This window comes from Mus caroli, chromosome 11, assembly GCF_900094665.2.
Source record: "Mus caroli chromosome 11, CAROLI_EIJ_v1.1, whole genome shotgun sequence".
Classification (NCBI taxonomy): domain Eukaryota; kingdom Metazoa; phylum Chordata; class Mammalia; order Rodentia; family Muridae; genus Mus; species Mus caroli.
The window spans coordinates 62484016-62495487 of NC_034580.1; the positions used below are offsets into that span (position 1 = coordinate 62484016).

At 44.5% G+C, this 11472-nt stretch overlaps 1 protein-coding gene across 1 annotated transcript in view; it reads right to left on the bottom strand.

Moving 5' to 3' along the window:
• The window catches only part of Glp2r (glucagon like peptide 2 receptor), a 64394-nt gene extending 53472 nt beyond the window's left edge, over positions 1–10922 (bottom strand). The window contains exons 1-3 of the mRNA XM_021178184.2: positions 10842–10922; positions 5122–5212; positions 3073–3177 (exon numbers count right to left, since the gene is read on the bottom strand). Of these exons, the coding sequence (XP_021033843.2) occupies positions 3073–3177; positions 5122–5212; positions 10842–10907 (262 nt within the window). The 5' untranslated portion in view covers positions 10908–10922. The remainder of the gene's footprint in view (positions 1–3072; positions 3178–5121; positions 5213–10841) is intronic.
• Positions 10923–11472: the final 550 nt, after the last annotated feature.

The window sequence follows — 11472 nt, forward strand, 5'->3', positions numbered from 1 at the left end:
ATAAGACTTGCCTTGGTCATGGTGTCTGTTCACAGCAGTAAAACCCTAACTAATACACCCACCTATGTCTCTTCTGCCCAACTACTGGCTGTTGGCATCTTTATTTATCAATCACAATTAACTGAGGGCTGGGTTAGACTTATAGGCAGAGCCTTAAGGAAGAATCCTGCAGAGAAGAGTGAACTCAGGCCTAAGCTAGGAACAGTGCAGTCATCATGAGATGCAGCCATAATTAGAAAAAGACAGTGCATCCATCCATCCATCATGGTAAGAGGACGATGTAGCCATGATCCCATGCTGAAAAAAATGGGTTGGAGTCTGGTGGGAAAGAGATGCTCATGTCTCTCCTTTGGGCCATGAGGTTAACACCTCTTTTCACTTGCAAAATTGGTGTCTTTAACAGGTATATAGGAACCCAAACTTGAAAGTGCCCTCCAAAGAAAGGTGCGAAAGACCTTGTACTTCACAAAGGGATGGGCCAAGAGGCAAACTACTCTGCTAGGGCTGGAGCAGGTGAGAAGTGCACATCCACCATCCTGCAAGAGCCTTTAGATTTTTCAATAATAGGTTATTTTTAAGGTATGATGTCTACCTTACTTTCTTTAGACCTTAGTTGAATACAAATTAACTCAACTGATGAACTGTAACAGAACAGAGATGATGGAGGGAGCCTGGAGCTGACTCACCTTCCTCCAAGAATGGATGGTTGACCTGCCTTAGGTAGATGAATGTATCTTCTGGATATTGTCTCTACAAGTTGTAAGTCACCACAGTCATGACAGTAAGAACATTGGACTCTTCCTGACACTGTGAGCTAGGTCAAATCATAAATCAACAATTTTTACTTGATAATTTCTGTTTCCTCACTTCTTTTGGGATACAGGGAAGCTGAGGCAGTGGGTAAGGACCTAAGTGTCTGGTAACAACAGCTAGATAGATGGAGGAGCTAGAGGAGCTGAGGAGCTACTCATTTTGGCTGGGGGGGGGGAGAGAAGAGAAGGCAGGAAGGATGCTAGACTGGTCAGCAGGGCCAAGTTGCAGAAGGTCACAGATGCCAATCATAGTTCTTGACATGGGGAGCCAACACAGTGGCTGGGAGTTTAGAAAGCTTTATGGAGGTTGCTGCAGCGGATGAGGTCTGAGGCTGTGGCAATAAGGACACCAGGAAGCAGCCAGATAAGAAGAGGGTGATGGGTTAGCACCACCATGGCACCATGGGAAATGGAGAGGAAGAAAAGCCGGGTACCACCCAGATGACAATGAGTTAACACTAGGTCAGGTGAAACCTAAGACTGTGCTGAATGGGGGTCAGGGAATCGAAGGTGCCCACATTTGTTTTTAATTATCTATTTCCTGCTTTCTGTCCTTCAATTTCTGTTCCATCTGATCTATGCATTCTACCCCCAATAATTTCTTTAACCTTTTCCTTCTTGTCCAATTTCTGACTCTGCCTGAATCTAAACCAATGCCACCATTTCTTTGTGGACCAATCTGGAAGCTCCCAGGCTCTCCATCATAATCTCCCTGAATCGATCCATTCAAGATCCCATACTGTAAATGATGGCTTCCCAAACCATCTTTCTCTGCCCCTTTCATACCTTGGCACTTTCTGTGTCTCTGTATCATTCTTCTCTACAGAGTGACAGTCCATAACAATTTTCTTCACAATCAACACCCAGCCTCACTGGTCAGTTCTAGATCCCAGACAACCCTGTGTCCACCATCTGACTTCCTCTGTGTCACGTAAACACCCTCCTGTAATCGCATCTCAAAGAATTCATCTGCACCTCTTGATACTTAGGAGACTCTTTTCCAAACCCTTCCATTGTCTCCATGTTATCATTGGCTTTTAGAAATCCATGCAGATTCTAAAACTTAAAGCAAAAAAAAACCAAACAAACAAACAAAAAAAAAACGATATTTTACAAATCAAATTACATTTGGTACACATTAGAAACTGGGACCCTAATTTTATAAAGTATCTATAACTCAACTTCTTGGTAGTCTTAGGTTCAGAATCACATTTTTTTTCTTTATGTTGAGAGATCTGTACGTTTTAGCTACTCGGAAGGAACAGGAAGATGGTAGAGTTGGAGGTCCTGTCTGTCCATACACCTTAGAGGACCTCATACTAAACGAGAAGCACCCAACTGATCCAAAGGCATGAAGGATTTCAACCTTGGAAACCCTCCACGTTAGCACTCACTTCTGGAGTGCCTACTAGGTTCAGGCTCTGCCATTCCTCAAAATGATCTTAAGAGTCAATTCACTTTACAGACACCCTTTGGCTCCCAAGCTCCTGGTTTCATAACTAATGATCTTATCTCTCTTTGAGCTGATTTCCATGAAGACTGTCTGCGTGAACCTTCTAGACCTCTCTGAGTACAGAAAATTCTTTAGTGCCATCCCATGGAATCAGGAGTCCAGGAATCAGACTCAGTCCCTATATTCTACACTTTGAGATTTGGGAGGCTATTCCTGGAACCTCCTAGGCTATGGTTTCCCTGTCTGGAAAGTTATTGAATGCTCCATCTAAGTTCCACTTTTGAACAACTCAAATTTAATAATACTCCTTTCAAAGCTGATGTGAAAAAAGTCTTTAAATTATTTCTCTCTGTACAAGAAGCTGTCTGTTGTACAGATAAGATCATTCAGATCTTTCTCATGTCCCTTTTCTCCCAGTGACCAAGGTTGAAGCCCTTGCATTCTTCCTACAACAGTGAGGTTCTGTGGGAGCTGAATCTGGACTCTAGTCTATACATTAGGCCAAAAGTATTCTGTAAGCAGAGGAGACAGGAGCCTACAAATTACATAATGGCAAGGATAGAGTTCATTGATAGAACACTTGTCCAGCATTTGTGAGACCCTAGGTTTACTCCCCAGTACTTAGAAAGGATGGGGGCAATGAAATAAGATATAATGCTGAAATCGTTGCAAGTATACCTTTATGAGACGTGAGAACTTAGGAGAAATGTTTGGCTAGAGTCCTGCCTAACTTCCCACTGGCTGCTCTACCAGGAGGCTCTGTCCTTCTAATGGACTGTCTGAAGTGGGTAAGATGAGACTCGTTACCTTTATTCCACCAAGGTAAGTATGAAGGACAGGGAACAGAGACATTTCCAGGAAAAGAATGAGGCCAGCACACGTACTTATCAAATGTTCCATTACAAAATACACCTGTGGGGAAAAGAGAAGGCAGAAAAAAATATCAATATTCTCACATATGTTCTTCTGATGGGAATAGATTTAGAAGTTTGGAGCCTGGTTTCCAATCTTTGAAAGCTGGTATAACCATCACATAGATCAACACAGATATTCTTCTCTGTAGAATAGTCAAGGATGAAGAGTGATCCAGAAACACAGGGCTGCTGAGTGTAGCCCCTGACACTGCCTTTGTCTACCCAGTTTGACCTCCAGTCACTGTATATGCCATGCAGCTTTTGCTTTGTTTTCTATGAACTGAGCTCTCACAGAAACTCAGTGTTAGTGGAAGATGCTTGGAGGTCCAGCCAGTGACTTGTGTGCCACAATTAAATGGTTGTCAAGGGTTCACCAGTGTGAATACAGAACACAATTACTGTAGAATAATGGATGGATCTATGGAGTTAAGGCTCTCGGACACATATCTCTACTACTATTCCAGCTACGTATAACTTTCCATTTGAGTATTGATTCAATGATTATTATAGGAGTTTGGGCCATCTCAAGTTCAGGGAGTGGTTGATATATCAACCAGTTCTTGGTATCTAGAAGGCACAAACTTAGAACATAGCCTGAGAAACCTCCTATGATGCAATGAAGGCATTTCATACTGTAAGCTCCAAACCTTCTCAGATGCCAAGCACCACCCATCCCCACCTTCTTCTTACTAGAGTAGAACCCAGCTTCCTGAGGTAAATAAACAGGTTCCTGGCACTAAAATCCTACAAACCTGCTCCAGGTTTGCCCAGTTAATAGCTACCTCGGGACACTAGCAATGTGGTTACCAGGTAAAAACACTGCTATGCCATTCAGCTCCCAGTCTGGCTCCATATAAAGAAGACCGGCCCTACTTTGACCTCAGAAGTAGCATTCCCTCGCAATGAAAGTTGGATTTTGTAGATGACATCAAGTCTGGACAAAGGGGGTCTTCAGAAAGAGCTAATAAGGACTTTTTTGAAGGCTGTTGTGAGCTTTGGATCAAGTAAGCAGGGAAACAGAGCAGCTCCTATCACTGCTGGGCAACTGAATAGAATGATTGACAGGTGTCCAGAGAAAGAAGGATAGCTTTCATCTGTGGTCCCTGAAGCAAAGAACGGTAAATCAAGGCACGTTATGGTTTTGTTTTCATTTTGGTTTGGTTTGGATTGGATTTTTAAAAAAATGTATGTGGTACATGTGTCCCTACCCTGTTTGTCAACATATGGACAGGTAAGGCTGTGGACAGGTTAACCAACAACACATTTGCTCGAATGCTCTACACAAACTGGAGACTATAAGAGAGAGATGATGTTGTTGTTCAGATCCAACTAACACCCCAGGACATGGGGAACCCCACCTAAATAGCTTCTGAGGCCAGCCTACAGGGGTCACTTATGTCAGATGGCAAGGCAGTATGTGTGCCAAGACAGATTGTTTTCATCAGAGAGGCCTCAACTAGAGAGAGACCATCTTAGCATCTTGCCATGAGAAGTGAACCTGTACTTCTTCCCCTTTGAGCCTGGTTGGACTTTATAACTGTCCCATGCAGCTGAATGAGGAAGAAATGACATAGGACTGAAAGGCCTGTTCACAGAGGGAATATGGCTGCTGGTCAGGTTAGCCTGTATGAAGCAAGCCAGATGGTAAAGGAAGCTGTGTCTCTACAGAGAGGCCAGGTAAAGGCATCATGGCCCCCAGTCACTACTTTACTCTAAGAACTAATGTCAACCAGCAGATATGGATGTGACGGTGCCTTTGGTGATTTCAGCTCCCAGCCTTTGAATCTTCCAGCTATATCCCAGATCTTCCAGTGTAGAAGGAGGTCATGTGCACTGTGCCCTGAATCCTTGCCCCATGGGAACTGTGAGAAATAGTAAATGATTATCATTGCTTTAAGCCACCACAATGGAGGGCAGCTTGTTACACAGCTAAGGTACTTACCAGAAGGTTTCTTGAGCAAGTTTTTCAGACACGTCTCCTTATACTGAGCCCACTTCTGAACTGTCTCCTCAAGGAGAGTTCCTGTAGTAACCTGAACACAGAAAAACATGGTCACAGCCAGGCATGGTGATGCACAGCTGGAATCCCAGCATTCAAGCGGCTCGGGCAGGACCATCATGAGTTCTAGGCCAGCCTGAGCTATGTGGTGAGACTCTGTAGTAGTCTCACTCTGCAGATTCCCCAAAGAGAAGCATCTCAGTGTGCGGAGCCCAACAGTGTGACTAAGAAAGGGTGTGTGTGATTGGAACTGGTGGCACTGAGAGGACACATGCCTGCCTGAGGCCCTGGGATGTTTTTCTTTCTGACATTGACTGTCCTGTACATAGAACCTTGGAAATACTGCTCACACTTGGGGGCTTTCCAATAATTGAGTGCGTCTACTGGCCTCACTCTGTGAACCTAGACCTTTCCTTCCATTTACAAAGAGCCTTTCTCTTTTGGCTGTTCAGTGGAGGCGTCTGCTGAAGCTCACTTTGTGTGTCAGGCTTTGTGCTGAGGGGGAAAGAGGGATGCGAAGATAAGCAGTGTGACTCTAGCCAGTAAAAGGGATGCATGATATGTTAAAGATATGACAGGTGCAGCAGAAAGGGATGAGGAACCTCTGGAAAACTGGGGTGGGGTGGGGCATCCCCTTTAACACCATTTAAATTTAACTAAGCAAACGTAACCAGCCACTATCCCAAAAATAGTGACCCCCATCTGGAACCAATGGGGGGCGCTGTTTGACCACCACATCTGCCCTCTCCCCTTCTCTGTTCAATGCCACCTCCCTCAACACCTTGGCAATCATAGTGAGGTCTGTGAGTTTCTTGTATGATTAGCCTAGAGCATCAACACACACATGCCCACAGATCTCTCTGTCTCTGTCTCTCTCTGTCTCTCTGTCTCTGTCTCCTCTCTCACATACACACTCACACACACACATCTCACACACATGTCATACACACACACATCGCATACATACACTCTCACACACACATATACACATCACTCTCATACACACATCTTACATATCTCATCTCTATCTATCTATATATCTATCTATCTATCTATCTATCTCTAAGAGCTTGTGCCCATCACTAATGGTCCATAGGTTTCCAAAGTGTCTCAATTTGTGGCACCTTTAACTATCTCAGTAATTTTCCAAGGCACTCCCAGACACCCCCCCCAGAAAAAAAAAAAAAACCTAAGGTCCTGTTTATTAAGTAGATACATCCAAACAGTTTGTAAATATTTATATCTTAACAACTTTGAATCTATCAGGCATTGCACAACTTCGAAAACTTTAGGATGGGATTAGACATCCCCACCTTCATTTCCTGTTCTGTTTTGTTCTGTTTGGTACTGGCTTTCTACGGAAGTACCTGTGGACAAACCACCACGTTTTTCACAATCTAATAGTGGGATTCAAAAGTTCAAGTCCAACATTAGCAACACTGTAAGTTCAAGGCCGGCCTGGGCTACATGAAACCCTGTCAATTCATTAAATTCAGGTTTTGGGACATAGTTCATCCTCACACTTGCCTGACATATGCAGGGCCCTAGTTCCATCCCAGCATTACAAAAACAGAACAAGACATAGATATCTTGAGCTAAGAATTTGCATGGTGTCTAGAAAGTGCCACAATCGTTATACTTTCCTCCAAAAATTAATGTATCCCATAGCACCCGCTGAATTCACAGTGGTACACCTTGCACCTTGACACACAGTCTGGGGACTATGATATTAGCCAATAAGGAGGAAGCAAGAGGATACAGTAGCCAGCACTTATCTCTTCACTTCATCTTGCAATGAGCTTTGAATTTCTGCTAATAACGATCCCTTCTGAATTGGAACCCAGGAGGCATCAAGTAAGCTTACTAAGAGATTCTTTAATAAACAGGCTAATTGGTGCTTAAGTGACTCATTGTCTTTTTTTTTAAAATAGCAGATAAATTAATAGCTAATCAATAAGTTTCCCAAATCCTCAAAGCTGTAAGACTCTCCCTTGCATAAAGGGCTGTTTGTGCCCTGAGGGGGCCTTACTCAGTCCTGCCTAAAGAAGAGACTGAATTCAGTCTCTGAATTAAACTTCTAGCTCTCTTGTTCTTTACCAGGACTAATGATACTGGTGAAAGTTAAAAAGCAAACAAGCAAAACAAAACAGAACAAAACACCCAGTATCTGGAGTTGATAAAGTGCTTTGCAACACAAGCAGGAAGGCCTGAACTTGCACTCCCAAGACCCATGTAAAAAGCCAGGCATGGGGTACATGCCTGCAATCCCAGAATTAGGGCAGGGTACATGCCTATAATCCCAGAGTTAGGGAGGAGGAGCCAAGAGAAGCCCCATCCTCCAGCCCAGCTAGTCTGAATCAGTGAGAGCCTGGACCAGTGAGAGACCCTGTCTCAAAAAACAAGATGGAGAACTGGAGAGGACACTGACATTAACCTCTGGCCTGAGCATGTGCACACACGCGTGCACAAACACATACACAATAAACACACACAGTAGTAAACAAACTAGAGCCAAAAACTATTGAATTTGTTCGACCCAGAGAAGCTAGAAAAATGCAAGCAGTCTTTCCAGGTCCAGGTACTTAGTTTAAAGACATCAGAAAGATGGGAGGCGAGTCTAAAGCCGGTCACAGCTGAGTTGCCAGTGTAATGGGGAGAGGGGATTCGTGGACAGGTCCAGCTTGACCTTCAATCCTCTTTCTCTTGCATAGGCAGCCTGGATCTGTGACCAACCTGACTGAGAAGAGATTAAGGTGGGGGGTGGGGAAGAGAGCCTTTATTGCTTCACTTACACAAATCTATCTTTTCTTTGTTAGACCATGAATACACTGCAGAAAAAAAGAAAGGGAAATTCAAGTAACCAAAACCAGAGGAAAGGGGGATCACAACCTTCATCCACAGGGAGCACTTTCCCTTCCCTTCCCTTCCCTTCCCTTCCCTTCCCTTCCCNCCTTCCCTTCCCTTCCCTTCCCTTCCCTTCCCTTCCCTTCCCTCATCTTGCTTCTTTTCCTGTTCTGTTTTATTCTAGACCAAAAAAGGAAGCCATATTGTTCTTCAACCTTTGTTTTTCCACCTAGAAGATGCATCCATTTCAAGATGTACTTAAAATTGCTTTATGGTTGCTTTAATTCAACACCCTTTCAACTGTTACAATAAGGCAGTGAACGAATGTGGTAGAACTTAATTTTTAAATCCTCCAGCATGGAGCATCTAAGTTACATCCAAATGCTGCTAATAGGATATTGTGATGAAAATCCTCCAACCTCTGGGGCTGGGGTGGGGGGGATGGGGTGATGATGGGGGCAGGGTGGGGATGGGGTGAATCACAGTTGCTAGGTCAAGGAGTACACACATTTTTAAAGGTTTTTAACAATGCACTGCCAAGCTGTTTATCCTTGTCAATGAAAACAAAATTTAAGCCATGTACCCTTTCATACACCAACCAGCAATGCCTAAAATCATCTTCTCCTAGAGTCTATAATAGTTTGTATTTAATGCAGAATAACGTACATGGGTGTGAGCTAGCACCATTAGCCACTTGCATTTAGAAACTAAAGTATCTCTGAGAATTTCTCATTAAGTGAATTTTATGAAGACTTCCTGCCAGCAACACACACGCCACAGTCATTTATATCCCCAGGCAGGGAACTCATGTCTGAGTGAACTTCATGAATGTCTACGCAAAGCCCAGCAATGTATAAACATCTAAAGACTCTGAGGTTAAAGTTGGATAATCAAAAGGAGATTCATCAGATTCACAGCCACATGCTGCAGAGCAGACAGTGCCAGCATCTCTGTACACACAGTCCAGGTGACAAGGGGCAAGGAGACCTCTCCCCCAAGTGCATCATTGATATGGAAACACTAGAGTGTAAGGGCCAAGTTAGGATTTGGTTGGCATTGTCAGCCAGCCTGAAGTACCGCAGATGCTTCTGGTATTATATATAAATAGTCATATGTCAACGGCTCCCAAGAGGGTTAGAGAAGACAGAAGACAGGGCCACAGCCCGCTGAGTAGACAAGGTGCCTCCCAGCTCATGAGTTTACTTGAGAAGAGGCAATCATGTAACTCTCTGGAGCTTTTTGCCCATCTCTGAAATGGGTTCAGTAGCAATGTTCTTCTCATGCTCTGACTGGGAGCCTCCTACAGGATGATGTGTGGGGAGGCATCTTACAGTGAAATGGCCAGGGCTGAAGCTGGGCATTTTGTGTGTTGTGTGCTGGACAGTTGGACACATATGGCTAGACAGTGAACCGGGTGTAACAGTTAGCTGGAATTGTTGGGTTTTTATAGGGATACCCAGAGACTGCAAGCAAAGGATGGACATTCTGCCAACTCTCCCTACAGTGGAACCACCAGTATCAGTGGAAAAGGCACACTGAGACCACCTGCTCCTTGGGGAGCAGTTCCTCAAAAGAGTCTGCCACCACAGCCATATCCCCCAACACCACTAATTGTCCCCAAGTTGACAGTGCAGCCTGAGGGAGAATTTGGACTTGGAAGGTCAGCACCAATGTTTTTGGCCTGTCTAGTCTCTGGCAGAAAGGCTGGGAACAGGGACATTTATGAGATCTGGCACCTCTGCCCTCCCTAGATGCAGAAAGGCAGGATTTTTTTAATTCTGAAGATGCAAATGAGGACTGAGAAGTGAAGGGGAATAATGACCATTCCCTAGGGTGCTTTCTTTACTGGGATGAGTGACACTGGGGTCCTTCCCCACCACAGCCCTGAAGAAATGAGACCCTGGAAAGGAAAGGAGTAAGCAAACGCGTAAACCTCTTGGATAAGAAGAAAGCAAGCTACTGAAAACCCTAACACAGAGGCATCACTTAAACACAGTTACACACATGCCACTACATCCAGAAAGCTCTCCGTTATCCTACAGTAGAACACACTGATGGATGTAGAGTAGTGTTAGTTAACCTGCATGGGCTCAGTTTCCTCCTCCATAAAATGGGGTTAACAAAGAACCTCCCTTGCAGGGTTGCTGGGAGCATAGAATGAGATCCTAGAAGCAGGGATGCATGATACCAAGCTTAGAGCTATGTGGCTATTGGTGTGTTCAAGCTATTTATGTGCTTTAACGTACATCACAGAATATCTGTACTGTGAATATTCACTCTTTGAACTTGTATGTTAAGGTGAGGAAGTATTGGATTTGTAACCCCAAATGTGAGTGAGGGTGAGCTCCAGCTGATGGACTCACTGTGATTTGTAGCTTATGTTGATGGGCCTTTGGATCTGGTATCTTCCAATATTATAGACTACAGAACACTATAAGAAAGTTTTTAAGTATTTGCAACAGGAACCTTGGAAAAGAGAAAAGAAAAAGAAAGACATAGAAATGTGTGGCTCAGAAATGCTGACATGGGAAGATGCTTCTAGAAGGATATAAAAGGAAGACCAGGACACGAATAATGTGTGCTTCATCATTTCAGCTGTGTAAAATAATGCACAGAAAAGAGAATTTTTTTAAAAAAAATCAGCCAAAATATGAACAGTGAGCAGAATGCTGCTGGGGTTGCGGTTGAGCCTCATTTTCTTAATATGGTTTTATTCTTCCCAAATTGCCTACACGGGGCCTAAATTGCTTCTACACTCAGAAAACATGCACAACTGATAATATTAACAAGACGAATGAAGAATAAAAATCTGTTCTTACTTGCTTGATGGAAACCAGCAGAAGCAGGGCGAGGAAGGGCGTCCCAGGGCCCCAGAGCCGACGCATCCCGTGGGAGTGGAGAGACTCAGGTCCCTGGGCCGCAGGGATGCCCACTGGCTGTGGGCGCACCCGGGGCAGGGGCGCCTCTCTGCATCTACTGGGCACTGCCGGGCTTGGTTGGGGCCTCATCCTTCTGGCGCCCTTTCACAAGTGCAGGCACATCCCTCCAACACTCCAAGATGTACTGCAGGCGGTGGCCTCCTGCATTCCTCCTTGTCCAGAGAGGAAGTGTTTGCACAAGTGCTCTTCAGGCCGCCGACTGTCTGAGCTGCTCTACAGAGATCTACCGAATCTCCAAGTTTCTCATCCCCCGCCTGCCCCTCCTAAAATCTTAGGAGATTTTTCCCAGACCTACCCCCAAGACGTCTACGCTGCCTGGGACTTCCTCAGCAAGCCCAGAAGAAAAAGCAAGACATGGTTACCATTCCGAGGATTCTATTCTACGCACACGACCAGATTGAGATTCGGATGGCTGGAGAGGATGGGCTCCCATGCCAGGTAGGCATCTTTTAAGCCAGGATTTCTTTCTAAAGCATCAAACTTTTCTAAACCGCGACAGCTCAGGGCTACC